At 45.8% G+C, this 21525-nt stretch overlaps 3 protein-coding genes across 8 annotated transcripts in view; 1 reads left to right on the top strand and 2 right to left on the bottom strand.

The window, feature by feature from the left end:
- The window catches only part of PLXNB1 (plexin B1), an 88115-nt gene extending 82046 nt beyond the window's left edge, over nt 1-6069 (bottom strand). For 2 of the 4 annotated variants that reach the window (XM_080385567.1, XM_080385568.1), the window contains exon 1: nt 13-6069. In XM_080385567.1, coding sequence (XP_080241693.1) covers nt 13-293 — 281 coding nt within the window. In that variant the 5' untranslated portion in view covers nt 294-6069. The remainder of the gene's footprint in view (nt 1-12) is intronic. The other 2 variants (XM_080385571.1, XM_080385570.1) reach the window with 2 other exon arrangements.
- A 783-nt stretch (nt 6070-6852) lies between these two features.
- CCDC51 (coiled-coil domain containing 51) lies at nt 6853-13668 on the bottom strand. 3 transcript variants are annotated; one of them, XM_080385677.1, is made up of 5 exons: nt 13529-13668; nt 11609-11851; nt 11131-11477; nt 10625-10789; nt 6853-9210 (listed from the first exon to the last, which is right to left on the bottom strand). In XM_080385677.1, exons 3-5 carry the CDS (start codon nt 11446-11448, stop codon nt 8434-8436), a joined length of 1260 nt encoding a protein of 419 aa, XP_080241803.1. In that variant the 5' UTR covers nt 11449-11477; nt 11609-11851; nt 13529-13668; the 3' UTR covers nt 6853-8433. The 3 variants fall into 3 exon arrangements, with proteins under 3 accessions (XP_080241803.1, XP_080241805.1, XP_080241804.1); XM_080385679.1 differs by lacking the exon at nt 13529-13668 and adding an exon at nt 13268-13522; XM_080385678.1 differs by lacking the exon at nt 13529-13668 and adding an exon at nt 11940-13209.
- Nucleotides 13576-18620, top strand: LOC308063134 (translation machinery-associated protein 7). The gene is made up of 4 exons (XM_080385704.1): nt 13576-13692; nt 13760-13815; nt 16115-16202; nt 18446-18620. Exons 1-4 carry the CDS (start codon nt 13677-13679, stop codon nt 18478-18480), a joined length of 195 nt encoding a protein of 64 aa, XP_080241830.1. The 5' UTR covers nt 13576-13676; the 3' UTR covers nt 18481-18620.
- Nucleotides 18621-21525: the final 2905 nt, after the last annotated feature.

The following is a 21525-nucleotide window of genomic DNA, read 5'->3' as shown; positions in this document are numbered from 1 at the left end:
GCCGCCCCTCACCTGCCGCGGCGGCCACCCCGCTCCCCGCCGCGCCGCCGCCGAGGAGCGCTGCCCGCACCGAGCCGCGGAGCCACGGCCCCGCCCCCGCCGCGCCGCGCGCCGGCCACGCCCCGCGGGGCACGGTGCCCCCCCTCCGCCACGGCCCCCAGCCGCGCTCCTCCAATAGCAGCCGGCCTCCCTCCGGAGCCACGCCTTCTAGGCCGTCCCGCCCCGCCCCCTCGGGGTCCCAGCGGAGGCCGGCTGCCGGGCCCCCACGCTCGCGGCCAGCGGCGAGACCCCATTGGCTGCCGCCGGCGGGGCGTGGCCCGTGGCCCCCTGCGCGCCGCGGCCACCTCCCCGCTGCAGCGCCCCGGCCCCGCGCTGGGGTCTGCCGCCACTGGGCCGCCACCGGGCCGCCACCCAGCCCCAGGCGCGGCAGCCCGGGCGCCTAGCCGACAAGGGGCTTCTGTCGCCTCGCCACAACGAGCCTCCGCGCTTCACGGGGCACCGCGAAGCCGCCGCCTTGCGAGGCCCTGCGAGGGACCCGCGGGCAGGCGGGCCGCTGCCGCCAGAGCGAGTGGCGGGTGCCAGCCGGCCCGCAGGGCGACCCGCTGCCACGGGGGCGGCTGCGGCCCCTGGCCCTCAAACCGAGTGCTCTGGAAGAAACCGCAAGCGTTTTGCTTCTGGCTGGTATTTCATGGCCACGTGCCCCGGGCACTCGCTCGGCTGGCCTGGGCCAAGGGGCAAGAGCGAGCAGGGATCGGCGGCGACGCGGCGTGCACGGTCACAGGGAGCAAAATCCGACAGCAACCCCAGTTTCTGCTTACTGGGAAATCATCCTGTGCACACACGGTGGTGGGTGGCTGAGACACAGCCCACCCAGCTCCCCTTTGCAGGGCACGTGGGAGCCGGGGCATCAGCAAGATTCAAGAATGTGGCGAAAGCATCGCTGTCTCCAGTTATAAAAGAGCAAAGGGCATACCATTCCGGCTGAAAGTCAGTGGATGCAAAAGCATCATAAAGTAGAAATGCCTGAAGCGATACATGTAATATAAACTGACTGCTGGTTTTGTGATTTTTATTCCTGTGAAGCTGGAAGCTCCAGTCATGAGAAGAGCGGAGGCTGGTGCTCTGTGTAAGAGACAGAGGCATTTCTTGCCCCAGAGAGCTGACTGCATAAAATCCTCTCTCTGAATTAGGGGTAAGTTCTGTCAGTAACAGCTCTGCAGAGGGACAGAAGTAAAGCTCCCATTTTTCTTGCTCACACTGTAACTTCTGTGTTCCCCAGATGTGCTGGACTCTGTTGTGTCGTTGATCAGCAAATGTACAGTTAGCCTAACAAGTGACTTGCTATACATGCAGTGACTGACTGTATATTCTGAATACAATTACGCAGCCCAACGGACATTTGCCTCCTGAGCTGACTGCCAGATGTTTGGAAATCCCAGACAAAAGATGAAGCTATGCCTTTACCACCCAGCCGCCAATTCTGCATGGAAAAACAGGATGCCTCTGACACAGGAGCTGTAGATTAAAGCAAACTATGAGGAAGAGGGCACAGGAACTGACCTGGCTTGTGCAAAGCGCAGAATTTGCTGTGTGCCGGGGTACCCATCACTTTTTGGCTAGATGAAGCTACAGATCTCCACTCTAGACACAAAGCTGCTCTGAAAGTCTGCATCAGGCTTTCCTCCCACATGCATTTCTGACATTTCACAGGAACATAGTTGGTACAAGTCCCATGTCTAGAAGTGTCATTAAACATCTACTCTCTTTGTTACCATCTATCAGCCACTCACACTCCCACCCCCAGCCCAAAAAGTGACTATTCTATGAAGGAAAAAACGTCTGAAAGTAGAGATGCTGAACAGTCCCCAGGATCTGGCAGCATAATCACAGTCCCTCAGAGGAAGGATGATTTTGGAGGGAGCTGCCAGTTGCCTCTCTAGACCTTTCCACCTTGGCGTTTTATTATGCTGGAGTCCTTGGGGCCCACTGTATGCAGAGCCCATGAGGACTCTCATGAGGAGATGATCCCTTACTTGCCCCTCTCCCCACACAGAAAGAAAACATTCTATTACCACACCCTATCCCAGGAATCACTCTTCAGGTTAAAGCTCACTGAACAGAATATTATCATCTCACTAATCAGACACATTTTAACGACACTCAAATTGCTTCCACCAAAAGCCAGTTTTGGTGACTAAGAGCATTAAAAAAAAAAAAAAAAGTTTTTCTTTGTTCCAATCCATTCCTGACTCAAAACACTAATCCCCTTTGTGCCTTTCCTCCAGAGCCAGTCCCAACCTGCAGCCCCTTCCATCTGGTAAAAATATCTGCAAGCTTCGCTTAAAAAGCAGCAAAAAGCCCCATGAGAACACACTGGAAAAAGAGTAGCTTTTCCTTCTGCCCCATGCCGGGGCTGGCACAGGGAGCTGGCTGCAGGGTCTGCCTTGGGAGCAGGGCAGGAAGAGCTTCTGTGTACTTGAAGGATGTGGTAGTGCCCCCCTCCTGCCCCTCTTTACTGTATTTAGAGCCCTCCAGAGTGACAAAGATATTGTAAAACCACCATGGGATTACACGTTCTCTCTTCAGGGAGGAGTTTTGATTGGTCTGCAGAAAGATCTTTTGCAATTCTTAAAAATAAACTAGAGGAAAAGCTAGTTCTCAAACATTACACAGCTGAAAACAGCATCACACAAAGAACAAACATACTGAGGAACAAATTTAAACAGTTTTTTATTTCCATTTGTTCAGAAGCTTTTTTAAATGTATTTAAATCCATAAAGGATCCACATCTATAAAAGCCCTTGTCCATGTCTGGTTCTAAGCAGGTTAGCTAAGTTTCTTACGTAACTATTATGATAATCACAAGGCTAACAGCTGTTCGTGCTCCTTTTTATTTTCTTCTCCCCTGCAAGCAGGGGACGAGACGGGTTAAGAAAGTCACGAGGGATATCTGAATACTGTCTGTAGCTTCTGGGAATACACTGCATTTAGAGTAGTAATTCAGGGACCAACAGAAGATCGACTACGTCTACTCTACTTTAAATCTGACTCTGTTTCTTTCAAGTTTTCAGTTTGTTTGAACATTTAGAAACAGTATTAAGGTCTTCATTACCCTCATTTTGGCACCTACAGTTTGCTAGCAGCAGGCCGTTGATGTTTAAGGATCTGCTGTCAAACGTGCTTTGCAGACGCTGCAGCCTGGACAGTGCCCAGCACCCCAAAACCTGTGGGAGTGGAGTAAAAGACTCTCTGAAAACACACCTATTTGCACAGGTTTACTTTTCTTTCTGCAGAACACAGCAAAACAAGCTTCGGACACTTGGGACAATCCCTTTATCTTGGAGCTCTGCAGCCTACACATTTACACATGACATGTTCAATGTCACCACAAACAAGTTCTCCAACATCACAGGTAAGGGCTCCGGCCACACAGATTGTCACAATCACCTCCACGAAGAGCGAGAATTAGATGTATTTGATGAAGTATATTACATGCACCAAACTAATACAGAGGGTTGGGTGATCAGCTCTCTGAACCAACAAGAGATGATGTAGTTGTTTTTTGGGGTTTTTTTAATGAACAAGTCTTGCAGCACAGGGAAATTCCTGACCGTGCATGATATGCCAGTATTTAAATAGAATAATCTTTAATGGGCCAGCTTGCTTCAGGCAAACTCACAGAAAAGCCAGTGCAGGCTGCAGCCATTTAAAGATTTAAATAGAAGTGTGCAAAGTTCTACAGCCTTTAAAAAAACTTCTTGCGTAGTATTTCACAATTAGTCGAGAAGTCACCTTTCAAATTCGATTCTGAAAAATAATTGCTAAGGTGATACTTTTAGGGTCATACTTTATTGCAGCTGTGCATATGTGTACTCTCCCTCTCTCCTGGTGCCTAATATCACATGGTCCATAGTAAACTGAACTATTATTTTCTCAGCACAACATTTTGTCATTCTGCTATAACTTGCAGTAGATAACCCGCACTAGGATGACTAGGACATCAAATTGTCCATAGCCTCTCCCACTTCATTAAAAAAAGAGAAGCGGTTTTTAGAACAGAGAAGTTTCAAAACTCTTGATTGAATCCCTCCTGTCCCAGAACTGACCTGTCTATATCTGTATCAAACCTAGTGATATTTATCTAAACTGTTCTTTAAAACTTCCCACGATGGAAGGTCCAAACCCTTGCCATAGCCATAACCATCTGAAGGCTTAATTCTCCTTAAAAATAAAAATTGTGGCCCAGCTGTTTTTTATTGCATTTAAAGCATGCACCTTCTTCGATTATACACCAATTGCCAAACACCAGAAATTGCACTTCTCAATGTTTTATGAGGAAGGCCACAAATATAACTTGCTAGCAGAAACCTGGCAATAAAATACAGTTCTAAATATACTATGGACAAACCCAGCATTGTTTCCCTTTTCCTAGCTCACAAGCCTCGCTCCTGCTACAAATCTCAATCCTGTTTCTGAAGTAAACAGGACATCTCTACCACTCCTAAGTTCCATAAAGAGGGAAGTATTTGTTTTTAGAAGGTATTCTGTGAAAAAAGCTCTCTTTTCCAAACAGATAGTTACAATGAAATCAACAGGAACACCTGCAGCTTCTAACCAGGATCTTAGAATGCTGGGACATTCAAGACTCAAGTGTTGATAAATAAATATATATATCCTGATTGTGACACTACATATAATTGCTTTTGTCCTGTATTCATAAGCAACATCTGCTCTTCCTTTCACGAGTGGAAGGAATGGCAACTTTTCTCTTCAGAATGCACCTACTGTTAGAAGTCTGCAGTGACCTCATAAAAAGTTATTTCCATAGCCACTAGGCTGTTTGCTTTTGAGTTACTAGTGGTTTCTCATGGAGCAGTATGAGCTCAAAATAGCTTAGCATGGGCCAGGCTCTGGCCACTGCCACCCATTTTTCTATAGTTAATGTCTGTCAAAGGGCTTCCTGTGGCTCTTATTAGGTTCCCTCTTTAACTTCATCTTCTGTGCCTTGATTGACAGTGGAATTAACCTGAATCAGCACTGCCTTCCTCTGACCTTTACACAATGCATAGGTCAGTCCCTGGCCGTGCTAGACCTGTACAAACTAACGCAGCCACCATCCCTGCTGGCTGATGAGCGTTTGGGATGCAGGGCTGGCTGAGCAATCCTGCCCAGAGGGGACTTTGCTCACAGAAAGAGCAAAAAGTCTCAAAAGGCTTTAGCAAGCATAAGGAAATTTTGATTTGAGGAAAGCTTCAGCAGAGAAATCTCATTTCAAAAGTGAACCTCAACTATTTATTATACTTTGTTAACAATCCATAGGTATGCAACAGAACTTTTTTTTTAAAAAAACCAACAACCTAAAATAGCCCAGAAGAGCACAGGCAATGAACTATTCATTTAGCCGCGGCTGAATCATCAGGAAATGTGCACTGAGATATCACTGTGGTTTGTGTAAATCACTGTTGGTACTGCAGACCTACCTGAACTAATGTGAGCGCTCAGATAAACACCTCTGTACAGCTGTGCTGGTTTTGTTCAAACTTGTGTATTTGCTGCCCACGTTACCATGACAAAGCTTTAGCATAAAGCACCAAACAGATCATGCTACAGTCTATGTTCTAGCATCTTCCTGGATATTGCCTTCAGCTAGCTCAGGTACAGCTGTTACTGTTGCAGCCACACCTTCTGGCTTTGGGGTACGCATACGGCACAGCACCAAACTACACGTTTACATCATTGCCACAATGGAGTGATGATTAATCTAGGCTCGAGTGAATATACAAATCTGCCCTCCTAATTATTATATAGACACAGTTAATTACAAGGGTTTTTTCCTAATTGAAATTATTCTGCTGTCACTTCACATTTGAGGATTTAGCAAGGAAGAGCAGGAATAAGAGAACCACAGTAATCACTTGTAACAATTAGTTCTGCCAGCTGTACCACACTGCACACAGAATCTACTCCTTGATCTTCAAAACTCCCTACAAAGGATAAGATCCAGTTATCTTCATCTTGCTATGTATCACACCTTCCAGCTCATATAAAATTTCAGGCTGTGTATTTCAAACAATCATTTATCACATATTTATTTGCTACTGTTCTCATTGACTGACTTTTTCTTCCCGTAAGTCTATGTAATGTTAAAGCTTCCTACTATCATAGCTGCTTTAAATGGGAAAAAAAGCAGACCTCTTTAGAGCAATTAACAACCCTTGCCTTTGTATTCTCTTCTTTATTGTAGACAAGTTTCTCCTTGGACATTTACTCATTTTTGCTACCACCAAGTACAATTCAGTGAGTGCTGCCTTGACTTTCAAGTTTACCTGCCTAACATTCAGCATTTAAAAACCATGCTCATATATAAAAGCCACACTTTTCAGGGATGCTGAATATCTAAAATTCAGCCGACTAGATAGCGAGGGGACCTAACTTAAGATAGTCAAATGGAATTTTAAAACAAAAACAAAAAGCCCAGAACAAAGTTCTCACTGATCAGTGCTGGCAAATTACAAATAGAACCATTGTACTATCCCTTCCCCTCTAATTACACATTTGTCTCCAACTTTCAAGCTCCTGCATGAAGTATAACCTGTAAAAATATTTGTGAAATGAGAAAATGAAATATTATAGATTCAAAAAATTATATTGAGCTGTATGTATACTTCTAGATGCAGCTAAGTGTATCGGAATTTTTATCTCGGTTCTCAAGCCATCAGATCAAACAGCTTCCCTGACAGATGCTTTTTATTCACTTCACATTCCAAAAAATCAAAACGTAAATCAGCAATGGTCCTTCCCAAAACCACCTTTTGCATACCTGATCTCTCTTACAGGTAGTGAATCATCTCAGATCTTTCCTCATATTGTTTATTCAGTCATGTTATAATAACACCTAAAGATAACAAATGAAGCTGGTGCCTCATAGCGTAAACGTCCATATCCCAAAGATCTTACAGTCTTAGGAGCTTCTAATCAAAACCTCAAACTCTTTTAATATGGTTACTGGACAGAAAAAACTAGAAAGAGTTGATAGGAAAAAAACAGAACAAACCAAACCGCCATAGCAGAGTGTATACTAAACACAACTTAAGTTGTTCGGAAATGCTTACACAAAGGTATTACAGCATGAAGTGAGCTTGTTGCTCCTTGGTCTGCAAAGGTTCCACAGAGGTGCTCATACAGCAGGAGTTCCACACCTCATTTGCTTATCTACTACCATCACAGGGAGAAAACTATTTCTTATCACAGCGATACCAACAACTTTGTGTGAGGCCCCTCACAGATACTGATGTTTAGCTGTTCAGACAAGCATTTTTCCTCAATCAGCTATTCTTCATCCTTCCTGGAAAAACAGGCAGCTGGACCTTTTGCTTTTTTCCAAATGTTATTTTGGAGTAGTCTGCATAACACTGTTACCTCTAACGTACTGGCTTAAAAGCACCGGCTGTAGAGTAGGATTTCAATTTCCTGATAGGTAACAATTGGAAAGAGAACAAAAACCAGAGAAAGTTCCAATAAGATAATGAGATATTAGTAGGGATAAGAAAGTGATTACTCATAGGTGATTACTAAACCCACAATATACCTAGGGAATAATGGGTTTAAGGAGTCTGTAGAGAAAAGATAATTGTTTTGCATTGGCAGAATAAACATCATCATACTTAATACATCTCTGTATCTGAACACTTCTTTCTCCCTTGCCTGCAAGCCTTTAAGGACACGGAGCTCGAAGTAACAAACAGCTGAAGCTCCAGGAATGCTTCCTGTGATAAACCATCCTAGGAAAAAGTTACCACATGTAACTTAAATGTATTTTAAATGCCTCACCTGGCTGTACAGCCACATTGTATCATGGCCCCTGCTGTTCATCACATTACAAGACATTGCACTGTATCTAGATTTAGTTAAAAAAAACAACCAAAAAACCAAAAGAAAACCAAAATAAAAACTTCAGGGCAAATATTTCTATCTGTTTGGTAAAATGATTCCTATTGTTTCGTGTGTGGACAAACTGCAAAACTACGAAGAAATCAAGAGCAAAATTATAAAGGATTACACATGAAGCACTTAGTTCAATGATAGATTAAAAGAATCATTTGAACAGAAAATCACAAATACAGCTCCAGAGTGAGAATCACCGATGGTCATGATATACAGGACTAGATGGTAAAAGTATACAACAGTGAATGAAATCAACAGATGAAAGTGAAATTTCCTTTGCTTGAGGAGTTAAAAACCACAACACATGACAAAGACTGTCAACATGGAGCCTGCAGCAGCAGATGGACTAAGGCTTTGCAAGTTTTTCAAATATACAGGAGAAAGCATAACGAGAAATACTAACTCAACTTTATTTGGACTCGTACGCTAAGTGCTTAGACTGCAAGTTTACTTTTATTAATCTAGTTAATTGTGGCAATTAATTAGAGATCAGTTCCCTTTAAGTATAATATAGAGTACTGGCAGAGTAACAGCAAACATAGCACATGTCAATGCAGTGCTGTAAATAGAATTCCTCTTCATTTGTGTTTCCAGTCTCCGCTCGGTATCACACAATTCTAAAATCACATCTCTCACGGCAGACGCCTGGCCCTTACCCTCCACTGAAGACCTCGGTGTCACCCTTTCTGCAGGTCTAGAATGGACCGCAAGTTTAACACTCTGCATCTCAGAAATCATTTTCGCTATACTTTCCTGCAGACTGTTAAACTGCTGTTGTAAACTCCCTAGACATGAACTGACTTGTTTAGTGTAGTGTAGCTGCTCGTTTAAAGGAATTAAAAGAGAATCTATTTTTATGGAGTCATTCTTGTCTTCTCTAGTTAACAAGGTGCCTTCTTTCATTTCCTGCGATGTCCTTGTTTGCAGCACATTTTTCAGGTCTGCTATGATGTCACTGAGATCCTTCTGCTGTAAGTAATGGCTGGAGGCCTGTTCTTTGATGGCTTCTTGCAAATTAACTGGGCCCTTCTGTGCTTCCAGCACCAAGACTTTCAATTCTTGCAGCCTTACTCGATTAACATAGGTAGATCCAAGAACACCTATAATGGCTCCTAGTACAGAACCAATAATAGACCAGTTCTTTGTTTTTTCAGCTCTTGTTCGCTCTTTCTCATGGCTTTCTCTTACAGCTGCAGAGAACAGAGAGAATTTTTCTCTCTCAGATTCTTCTGCATTTAAATATGCAGCTCGGTACCGCTTCTCTTCCTGCAAAAAATATAGTGATTTGAAGGAGAAGGTATAATATGAAGCTATAAAGTCTATATTAAAAAAAAAACGAAAACACAACATACCCCCCAAAATGCCAGTGCAGATGAAGGAATGGAAATTAAGAACATCCATCAGTTCTGTTTCAGAAGTTTTCCTTTTAATGTGGGATTTTCCTTATTAATCCTACTTAAGTCAATGAGACATCATTTTAAGTCAAAACTGAGAAATGGAAAAGGTCATCAGGAATTACAGCTGAAGATCCTCTACACAAGAATCTGTCACATGCTGATGACAGAAAAGGGGTGTGAGTGGGCAAGATCTTTCTTTCCCCATAATGTACACTTTTTCAACCCTGCAAACACTACCACACTTCTTCCTTTCAGTTCTAAATCCCTTAAGTGGAAACTGAAAATAGGATTGGAAAGGACGTCTCAGGTCCATCTCAGAAACCCACACGCTTCTTATCCCTCTGCATTCTCTTCCTTATTCTGCTCACAGACAAATATGTTCCCTTCCTCCCTGTATTTCCCAAAATTATTCTCATTCTTCCAAGCAAGCATTTCTTCTGTAAGGCAGCACTACCACTTTACAGACAGTGGTGACTTGAGTTCTACCTTTCTTCACAGTCATGAAGATCTGTATTCTTCTTTAAGTCTCATCCACACAGACCTGATAACTTATTTAGACAACTAAAGCGCTCTAGTTCTTTCCCACGCACTGATCCAGGAGCTCAGTTTAAGCTCAGGCATTGGTACCCACTCCTTGCCTGAGCTTTGCCATAGGTGCACCTGCTTCCAGGCCTGTTCTGTGCTGCTCACAGAACCTGTAGTTTCATCTGGATTTACTGGATTGACTTTGGCTGCTACTTTGTCTTTGTATCTGATTGAGGGACTGCTAATGAACATGTTCCTGTCACCAGCTCTGCCTGGCTCATCCAGCTGAGTTGCTGTAGAATTGCATCCTCTTCTTGCTTGCCCTCCCTCATGGAGCAGCCTTGTCCTTGCTGCTCTCTGTCAAAAGCTTTACTGAGCTGCCTGGGTGTTGCAGCCACATAGAAAGCAGCTGAGGGTTTTCATGGATTAACAACCAGAAAGGAGCTTCTCTCGTCACATGGAAGGTTAATTCATCGAATCCCAGCTTTTTGTTGACTACAACAATTAATTAATTTTCTAGGCTCGCTATCTTCAGCGTTCTTTTCCAAATTTACTAACCTATTTTAGCATTAACATATACAATTTGCATAGCAGATCAAACCATCAGTAACACTCGACTAAAAGAAGTATCGTAAGAAATTAACTGTGATCACTGTACCTCAGAACTGAACTGCATCTACAAAAGCAGTCACTAGTAGCGGAAGCAAAGCACAGAAATTTTCATCATATTTACCAGTACAAAAGTACCAACAAATTACCTGCAGCAACCTGTGTTCCAGAGTAGCCAGTTCTAAATACTGGGTGTCATCCCGAGAGACCCTGTCTAAGCGGTCCCGAATTTCCTTCAGTTTTATCTGTTGGGCTTCTACATTTTCACGAGCCTCTCGTACTATCCCTCGAGCTATCATAAAGATATTTTCAGCCTGAGAAGAAAGAGTGTTTATTTTAGAGACTTATTACCAGACAGATCCAAATCGCTAATTATATGAATTTTGGTGGAACCCAACCCAACAAAACAAACCACACTCCATTTCAATCTATCTACATTTATACATATATTTATATGATGAGATAAATACATATATATGATCAAAGCTGTATTTACTAGTGTGTATAGACTAGAACACATCCATAATATCTGCACAGTCAAAGCAGAAAAAAAAGATGATTCTCCTTGGAGGATTCTTTTGCATCACAGCCAGTGTTTATACTTCATATAGCTTAACTCATTATTTTAAAATTTCCACATTAGCTCCATGTTTACCTCTGTCACTTTTCCCTGAGCCTCTCGAACTTCATTAATTCCAACAAAATCTTCATATCTGTCCCACCAGCTCTTGCATGTTGCAGACATTTTTTGAAGGGAGTGTTTTCCCATAACCGTCCCAGCTTCCGTCAGCCGATTAAGAAGACCCATGGCCATTTCTGTCGCAGACTTGGCTTCAGGCCTCTTAGGTGCTGACGAGCAGTAAGTCCGCACTATATGTAAATTCATTTTTGGACTCCACTTTATCAACAAATGGTGATACTGCAGACCACAGGACACCGAGGACACGCTTGACTTATATTTCATTGGCCCCATGTCTTGAATTTAATCACTGAATAAAAGTGCTACAAGGATAAAGAAAAAGAAGAATTATTGAAGTATGGCTGATTAATACCTCTTAAAACTACACATGTGGACCAAAACAAATAAAATTCAAGAATGGCTAAACCATCACTAGTTTTACACCCTTACTTACCTAAAGAACTTTCCACAATTTTCAACAAAGGGCAGTACTGCCAGATTCCTGCTTTTCTGCTGTTTGTAAGTACTCCCACCATGCTTCTCACCGCGTGAACAGCGATCACGTGTAGATCTCAGTGCCAGCAGGAGTAGCTCCAGAGTAATTTAATGCTTTGGCACAGAAGCAACTGACATAGGAAATTTTTCCTTGCACTTTCACACTTGAGTTTGGTGTACCGCGTCACAGGTACTAACAATTCTGCAAAAGAACACAAAAAGAAAAAAAGACAGAGAGGGGGAAAAAACACTTGGTAAGAAAAAAAGCGGGGCTTCATCATTCCCTTTACCTCACACTCCACAGATACACGAAGTGTTGAAGAATGCAAAGGCAAGAACACAAAGGACAGGCAGAAAAGACGTAACTGCTAAACTGAGCAAAGTATTCTCGTGAGACTGCCTACAAAAGTAAAATGAGGAAGAGCCGCAAGATCAGAAAAATATCAGGCAGTGAACACACAGCTAGGGCTGCATTTCAAATTGAGCTTAAAATCCTTGCTTATACTGCAAAGGAGAATGCAAAAGAAGACTGCTAGTTACAGATTATTGTCTATTGGTTTTTAAAGAAGATCTTAATTTTCTACTGAGCGCATTCCTCTAAAAACTTTAAATGGGAAAACCTTCAAATAAGGCTTTATATGAAATTTGAGTATGAATATACAGGTTTTGACTAATATGACAAAAACCCATGGATTACTGAGAACGCTCAATAGCTGCTGCACAGTTTTTAAAAATTATTTTATAACAGTTTTCCACATTAATTTTAGGTGGCTAATGATATCATGTACGTGCAAATACAGGCATCTCCACATAGAAGAATTCTTCCTACTGGAAGATATTTTTAATCAGATTTTAGCTGGCGACCCATTCTGAACACCACAGGTTTATTCCTTGTTAAGTATTTCTAACAAACAGCAATAACATCAGGCAGCGTTGTGATGATCTTAGCAGTCGTTTTATATGCATAATATGGTAGATCAAAACCACAAAAACATGGCAGTGAAGTAAGTTCTCTCTCCTACCAGCATCATTCATACATCTTACCGTTGCAACACCCACTGTACATTGCAGGCCACGTACCAAAACCTCAGCTCAACTTTGTCCATCCTAGACTGCAAGATTTCCCTCATTTAGTTGCACCACTCATGCAGAGTTTTACCAAATATTCAGGCTATTGAGACAGTATAGCAAAAAGGGAAAGCTGAGATTTTAAGAATTACTATGTAGACCGTTGCAATCAGCCTGCAAAGTAATCTGAGTGAACAGGACCTCAGACAGTTATGAAAGCTTAATGAGGTAACGTGCCTTGTCCTCTCCTGCTTCCCTTGTTCCCTGTGCCTGCAGTCCTTGACAAATACTCTGGCAAATGGGTTACACCCCAGTTGCTACGCGCACTGGGCATGGGTGACAAATAAGGTTGGCTTTAGCGGGCCCTACCTTAGTTTGCGGGCAGTCCCTTCTGTCACGGCCAAAATGTAAACCCCCACCTTGCGACACGGCCCCGCCCCACACGCTCCCCACCGAGGGGGGGTACAGGTCAGGTTCTCCCACATGCCCGCCCCTCCCTGCCGGCGGGGCCCTCTCACCGCAGCAGGGCCACCCGGCTGCGATCCCGCACCTACGGACAGCACGGCGAGGCCGCTGCCGCCTCCAGCAGCCGCGCCCGGGCAGCGCCCCGGCCGCAGCCGCGGCCCCGCGGGGGAAAGCGGCCGGCCGGGGGTCCCAGCGCCGGCCCTCACCCAGGCCGCGGCCGCCAGGGGCGCTCCGTGCGCGGCGGCGTCCGGGCCCGGCCGCTCCTTCCCACCGGGCAGCCGGTCCCGAGGAGCACGCCGAGCTGTCGGCCCCCGCCGCTGGGCCGGGCCGCGGCAGTTCCCCCTACCTGCCCGGGGCGCCGGCCCGGTGCCTGAGGCGGAAGCGGCGGCGGAAGCGCTACGGCGGCCGCGCGGGGCCACGCGGAAGCGGCCGGCGGCGACGCGAGCGCGCGCGCAGGGGGGCGGGGGGCGGCGCGGCGGAGCGGAGCGGGCACCATGTCGGGCCGAGAGGGTAAGGCCCGGCCCGGAGCCCCGGTGCCGCCCGCCCTCCCCGCCCCTCACCGTCTCTGTCTTTGCAGGTGGCAAGAAGAAGCCGCTGAAGCAGCCGAAGAAGCAGTCGAAGGACCTGGACGAGGTAGGGCGGGGGGGGAGGGGCGCGGCACCGGGCCTCCCCCGCGGGCTCTCCGAGCTCAGGTCGCCCCTCGGCTCGGCCTGCTATCGCGATACACGCGTTACGAAGCGTCGTTGCGACGGCACGACCGAGGGCAATGAGGGCCGGGGAGCGAGGCGCGGCGCTGCCCGCGTTCGCTGCTGCCCCCCCCGTGCCGGGCCCTGGCCCACGGCGCCCGGTGCCACCGGTGCCACCGGGAAGGCTGGCGTGTCCCTGCCGCAGCAGCACCGGGCCGCGGGCTGAATCGTAACAAACCGACACCGTCACAAGAGCCTAGGGCAGGATACAAGGAAGGGGGATTACCGAGAAGTGCAAACAGATGAGGTACGAGTGACTCTCGTTAGAGATATTTAAACATAAGGGCTCAGGGTGTGGACATAGGCTGTTTATTTCCGAGGTTCGTGGAGGATGGATGAGGCACCGGTGACTGGAAAAAGACAAATACTGTATCTCTTCAAAAAAGGGAAAAAACTCCACCACCCAAGCTTTCTAAATAAGCTTTATCGTTAGAGAAAAGGTAGAACCAATTACGTGCTTACAAGGATCCAAGTTACAATAATGTAAAAATTAATACCCAGTATAGTTTTTAGTAAAACTGTGTCAAACAAAGGAAATTCTGTTCTGTAGCAGGGCAGTGTTCTGTGTATGAGGAGAAAACCGGAAGATACAAGGTTCTTGATGCTAGCTCATGTAATGGTCTCAAATGCAAGGCAGGAACGGGACCTCAGAAGGTGATGGAAGGTGACCATGCAGCTTGCTGGAGTGCCACACTCTGGAAGCAATTACTAACAGTTCAGTGTCTGCCTGCAAGGACTACTGAGGGGCTTTGCAAGATTTTGTGTTAGATCGGAGTCCAAGTAAAATTTTGATTAGTGCCTCGGTTGCCTGACAATGTGGCTTACTCTCTTGGTTGAAAACAAAATCTGGAGGGGCCACAGACTCTCAGAGGACAAGACTAGTGGTCAAAGTAATCTTAAATTGGAGAAAGTTTGAACAATTGAAAAAATTGATTGATTTAATTAAGCATGTATGCTAAGTCCCTTTCTTTGGTAACACTAATCACCTTATAAAATACAAGGAGAATGACTAGCTAAACTGCAGGTCCACCTGAAAGGATTTGAGACTTAGAACATACACTGAACAGGAACTGCAAAATCAAGTATTGCAAAAGAACAAAATCATACAAGATGTATAAACAAAATCTGGTGTGTCAAACATGATGGAATAGTATTTCTTTTCCTCTCAGCAATGCAACACTGCAAGCACTTGGGGGCAACACTTTGCAAGAAAAAAACCCACACAGATGTGGATAAACGGGAGAAAATGATTTACTAGAAAAGATACGTTTGTCTACAGGGGAAAAAAAACCCAAAGCAGTGGAAAACCTGGGGAGTGAAACAAAATATTCTCTTCTGTGTGCAGTAGGTCGGGGAAGTAATAGGCTTACATTGCAGCAAGGGAAGCTTTAACTTAAAGAAGAGGAAAGCTTTCCAGTTACAAAGGTCGTTGAGCCATGGACTGGACTGGTGAAGAGTCTGTAGAATCTCAGTTGTTAAGGTCCTTTGTTTAGCTACCCCCAAATCCTGAGTGCCAAGGAAAAAGACTATGGTCCCTGTCAGCCTTGATGTCTGTGAAGAATGTGTATCCAAGGGATAGAGTATGTCTGAGCTCTCCTGAATTCTGGAGGCTGTTCTAGCAGGGGTGCTCAGCAGCTGGCTTGCCTGTACAGTTTGCCAGCAGTCTCATTAGATTTCTTGGAATCAATACAAATGTATTAAACCCAGCAAAAATAGTGACATAAGCGTGGAAGGCGATTTTTTGAATTTAATGCATTTTTTAGGTAAAAGCAACCTTTTTTTCTTACACCCTATATAATCTAAGTTTCATTGTTAGACAGCACTTTTGCTCTTGGCTCCTAGTATTGCTGGTGGCATTATGGCATTAATGAATGGTTTTGGTGCAAACATCTACCATTCAGAGGGCAGAATGAGATTATGCCATAGAAAATGATATTTGTTTAATTTCAGAAAGGATCAAACATAGAAAGTTAAAAAAGTTTAGTCATTGCGTTCTGGTACAGCAAAAAAACTTTGTCATAGTTCTGCAAGGTTTTGTATATTTAATAGTATTTAGCTGTCTTGCATCAGTTCACTCAGGTTTTTATTGCTGTTAGAATATGACATTTTTTGCTCATTACTTGTCAGTTGTTTTTGAATTCTTTTGGGGAGGAGATGTTAACAAACTCTGTTATTCTTTTCTTTAGACAGATCTGGCATTTAAACAAAAGCAGAAGGAGGAGCAAAAGAAACTTGAGGAGATGAAAGCAAAGGCTGCTGGAAAAGGGCCCCTCAGTAAGTGAGGTGCCATACTGACAGGAAAAATGGAGGGCTTGCTGGCTTCAAAAATTTAATGGTTTTGCTTGACAAACATAAAAAGGCATGTACCTTTAGGTTATTCAACACGCACCAGTAAGACAATGGCAGGTGCAGATGATAAGAAACAAATAGAGGCTAATTTTTTTTCTTTCCTTCACTGTGCAATTTCATCCCAAAATTGCTGATGCAGGTTCTGGTTTACCAGGTACAACAGTGTCTCTGGCATGCTAACCTGTGCTGGTGGGATGGTGTAGAGACATTTCTACTCTTGCTTCAGTATAGCATCTTTTTCTTTCCAGATATATTGCATGTAGGGTTTGCCACGGTCCTGAAAGTTAAACAAATCCAGTACTTGTTCTCTTAGAGGATGAATTTCTTCAGGAGCAGTAGATTCCTGGCAGAAGAAAAAAAGTGACTGGAAATTAGTGTGGCTTCAACCCTTTTGCCTAAGTCACTGTAAAGTACACTGTGTCACAGAAAGTCTGCAGGGTGCATCCTGATGGTGCATTGAGCCTAGTCTTTGTCTCGGTGATAGTAGAATAGTGTTAATGTGAGTCTGAGATCTGCAGTGATCAGATTAGAGATGTTAAAAGGGTGCACCCTGCCCATTCCCTCTAGGTGTTTTTGACCTGTGGTCTGTTAATGTGACTAATGGCTGTTCCGTTCTGTAAAGACTTTACACTTTGTTTCATATTCTTCAGCAAGACTTTAAACTTTACACTTTGTTTCATATTCTTCAGCAAGCTTTCAGTCTTGCAAGGTCCCGGAAAGACCCTTGTAGCAAATCCCATAGCAATTTAGTGTCACTAACAACCTTTGCTATGGCATCTTGTCAGGCGCTGTTTGAAAATAGGAAGTCCCTTGGATTCACTTCATCCATACACTTAATGATACCCTTAGAGTTTCAGCAGGTCAGTGAGGAAGGATTTACTATTTACAGGAGTCCTTTTAACTTCCACAAGACGGAGTTTTATCCATTTGCTTTGCTACAGACTCTGTTATCTTCTTGGAGACAAGGTCAGGGTCACCGATTTATAGTTCCACAGTTCTTTGCAGACCCCTTTCTTTATCTGGGAGCTATGCTGGCAATCTGAGAGTCCTCTGATATAGTGGCTGTAATTACAAGTTTCAAATCTCAGTCAACAGTTCTGCATTTTAACATTAGAGTTTGCCAGTGCTCTTGGAGGGAGTGCTATCCAGTTCCACTGACTTGGGATATTTCTTGTTTACTTATCTCCAGTTGATGTAGCTCCTCTGATTTATAAGCCTACAAAAAATGTGCTGGGTGTGGGACTCAAATGTCTTTGGTATTACAGCCCAATGCAAAACAATTTAGGGAGCCTTTCTTCTGTGTCCTTACCATCCTAAACTTGTTCTGTGTAAAGCACTTCAGCTTACAGATTTCTTTGTAGTTCTTTCTTGCCATTATTACTCTGCCTATTTCTAGACTGAATTTAGTCATCTGGTCCTTGTCCAATGCTTGCCAAAGCAGATAGTGGTTATTATGTTATTGTGGGAGAACTAGGCTATTCCCAAGAACATCAGCAAGGCAGCATTGTTAGTCATATTGCAGTGCAAGGTCTGTTGTTGACCATCAGCCCTTGCAGCCTACCTAGCTATAGCCTTGCTATTCTTTTTTGATTTCCACTGGTCATATGTGACACATGCTGTAAAAACCAGCATTTACAAAAAATGGCACACTTGTTGCTGTGTTAATACGTTGTGTTCTTTCACCCTGTTTTAGTCTCTCCAGTAACAGGGACTACAGAGAACAAACAGTTCCAGATAATTGGAATTCTCATAATTCCAGCACCTGCTTCTGTAGAGCTTTGATCCCAGCTGGAGGCTCTGGTTGCTGTAGGGATACCGATGCTTTTATTCCATTAACCTTGAATTTGATTTGAACAAACTATACTCCTGCTGTATAGGAAATAAACAATGGAGGGTGTCCATGGAAGAACAAAGGATTTGTTGAAATACTTGGTTCTGTTGCAGATTTTATGGGGCATATTTTGTTCCAGGAGAAACTTGGTTTCTGAAGTTATTAATTCAGAGTAAAGTCTGTGATCACAAACAAAAGAGTAACACGTGGGAAAACAATTTCCTAGTGGGGATCTGAGTTGTAGTCAGTCTAGTGGGGATTTGACTTTATGAGGAACTAAATTTGTAGCTAAGCTCTGTCACAGTTGTCTAACCAGTTGTGTTGTTTCTTTTGGCAGCCAGTGGTGGAATAAAAAAGTCTGGCAAAAAGTAGCTTGATCAAACTGCGGGGTAAGAAGCAATAGAGTTACTCAATGGATCTGCAGACATCAGAGAGTCATGGAAATTCACTATCATTTGGGAAACATTATACATTTTGTTTAGTCAGAATAAATCTTTTTTGTTAAGATGTGATATTTTCTCTTTACCTGTAGGTTTTGTTTTTTAAAATGGCATTACTGTTTTGTACTGGAAATGAAACTTTTACTGAAGACCATTTGTGACCCTGTGTAGCCCGAGTGCATCTGGTGGTTTGGTAGTCATTTGTGAGAATAAATTTCAACTTCTGCTGTCTTTTGACAATGGGAGTCAGGGCTCGAGCGTTAAAATCTGCAGTTTTGATCTGGAGGCTTAGATATGGCTGCAGTTGTCCAAGCTGTGGCTGTATCAGCGCATGCTCTTGTAAGAGCTAAAAGTTTTCTCTGAAAAGGCTGGATTGTACTTCTGTTGCCAGCAAAGTGGTTACCTTTGGGTCAACCACTATCCAAAACAATTTTCATATTGTACTACTCAAGTACACTGTGGTGCTATGCCCTATAGTCCCAGTGACTGCTGAACCTACACTTGCCTTTGTCTTAGTCACCTACACTTAGTTTTCCTTCAGCTTCTGCGTACTGACAACATCACGGCTCCTTTACAGTTGCAGCAGTGCCTTTGAGGGGGAAGAGAGGAGAACAGTGCTTACGCGACTACAACTTAATTTTTGAAATGAATAGCAGCGCCAGTATGCTGGGTATGGAAACTTCAAGGAACGGATGTGATGCTCCAAAGGCAGGAGTTAACAGTGAAAGAATGAATGTAGAGCACTTCCTACCTGAGCGGGATGCAGACTGCTCCCATGTCAGGAAAGGCAGCCATTCGCTGCAAGCAGGGATTGCTTCTGTAAGCAGCAAGGTTCTTTGGCTGCATCTGTGGGGAGGCATGGCAAATGCGAAGCCACATTCTGGGCTCATAAAGAACAGGCCACGGATGTTGGTTGTCAGCGCACAAAGTGCTGCTGAGAGGGTTTCTGTGTTAAAAGGAGGTCATTCTAGAGGGCCGGGGGCGTTATCTGCTGAGGGTAGGGTGTTCAGGGGACGCACCATTCGTCATCCTCTTGGAACACGAGGCCCTGTCTCTGCCGGGCTGGGATGGCAGGTGCCCACGACGCCTGGACGAAGCTGGGGCAGGCCGTACCCCGCCATTAGGCAGGGCCTGGCACCCCATCAGCACCACGCAGGTTGCAGCGCCCCCCAGCGGCCATGAGCGGCTCCGCAGCGCGGCGGAGGGCAGTTCCGCGCGTGCGCCCCGCTGCTCACCGCCCGCGGACGGAGCGGCCTGCGCTGCTCTCCGGGGCTGCGATCTCAGGTGTGCGGCGAGCGCACGCGCAGCGCTCCCCGCCGGCCGCGCCCGCCGCGGGGAAGGGTCGCTCCCTGCGCGGCGGTGGTGCGGCTCCGCGCGGCTCCGGCCACCGGTGACCGGGCCCAAGCTTGGGCTGCGTGCGCGGCCCCCGGCTGTCCGTGGGGCGGCCGAGCCGTGCGCTGCCCCTGTGCATGCGCCGTGCGGCGGGAGGTGCCACTGTGCGAGGGCGGGCGCGGCCCCCCGGGCCCCTGCGGCCGGGCGCCTCTCCCACCAGCCGGGACGTGTGTAGCCTGGTCAGAGAGGCGCCGGTATGCGGGGGCTCCGCCTGTGATGGCAGGCTGCCGGTGCCTTCCTTCGGAGCGGCCGGACCCCGCACAGAGGCGGCCTTCCCAGTGCTCTCCCGCCGCGGGCCGCGCTGCCCGCCCATGCGGCGCTGCCCCCTCCCTGAGGCGTCTGCCGCCCGCCCCTCAGGCGCCGCCCGCCAATGAGGCGCTGCCCCCTCCCTCAGGCTCTGCCCCCTCAGAGGCGCCGCCCGCCAATGAGGCGCTGCCGGAGCCGCCCCTAAGGCGCCGCCCGCCTCTGACGCGCCACCGCCCGCCCGTGAGGCACCGCTCCCCCTGAGGCGCTGCCGCCCCCTGAGGCGCTCCCCGCTCTGAGGCGCAGCCCGCCCCTGAGGCGCTGCCGGAGCTGGCACGGGACACGGCTTGTCGTGGAGGCCTTCAAGGACCGCAGCCCGCTTCATTTTTCTGGCACAGCATCCCACCGGCTCTGATGGCGCAAGGGCTTATGTTAATGGTTTTCTGAATGCTCTTTGTGCAGGAGTTAAAATACCCGTTTTGGGGGGAGCTGGGTCTTCTAGAAGACGGTGCAGTGTGGCGGTCCTTTTTTTGGGCTAAAAACACAGTTACATGTTCTTTCAGGCTTTAGGAGTATCAGCTTTGGTGTGAATTTGGTGGTCCTGGAGAGAGGAGTAGCCCTGCATGCTGTCAGGGAGAAGACCCCTGGTGTTCCTGAACGTTACAGCCTTAGACTTGCAGCCACCTTAGTGGTGCAGCGAAGGGAAAACCAGGGGAAAATGCCCTCATAAACATCAAGAAAAGTCTAAGGGTAAACAATGAGGGAAGAGATTGTTAGGATAAAAGATGAAACTTCAGTTGTTATGCACTAGATTGGTAGATTGGCTCCTTGGTGTCTTTGACAAAACTACCCTGGATTTCTTACTGGAGCACTAAGACACTCCACAACCTCTGTTAATAAATTCAGGTGATTTACACAGGTCCAAGTGAAAGGAGCACCTAGAGCAATGCAGGATAAGCACTGAATGGTGTTAGCACCTCTGGTTAAAGGCTAGAAGTCTCTCTCGAGTGATACAAGCAGAATGATCATCCTCTGAATTCTGGTTGCAGCTCCAATGTGAGCTGGAAGGCGAGGTAATGCAGCAGTTACAGTCATACACCACTTCTGTCAGCAAAAGCCCACGTTACCATAAATATATGTAAGGTTTCACTCACTTTGCACTTAAAGGTCAAAGCACATTAATAATTGAGTGTGCTGCTGGCTGACCATGACCAGGCACCTCTATGCCTCAACTTAAATCACGACATAAGTTAGTGGCTGGGCTGGCAGCACCACACCAGAGCAGCATCTTGTGCTGCCTCTGGATCCTTCTCTTTAGATGAGGCTAAACTAATTTTAAGCT

This window comes from Falco punctatus (genome assembly GCF_963210335.1).
Source record: "Falco punctatus genome assembly, chromosome: 4".
NCBI lineage: Eukaryota > Metazoa > Chordata > Aves > Falconiformes > Falconidae > Falco > Falco punctatus.
This window is presented reverse-complemented; position numbering and strand designations above follow the sequence as displayed.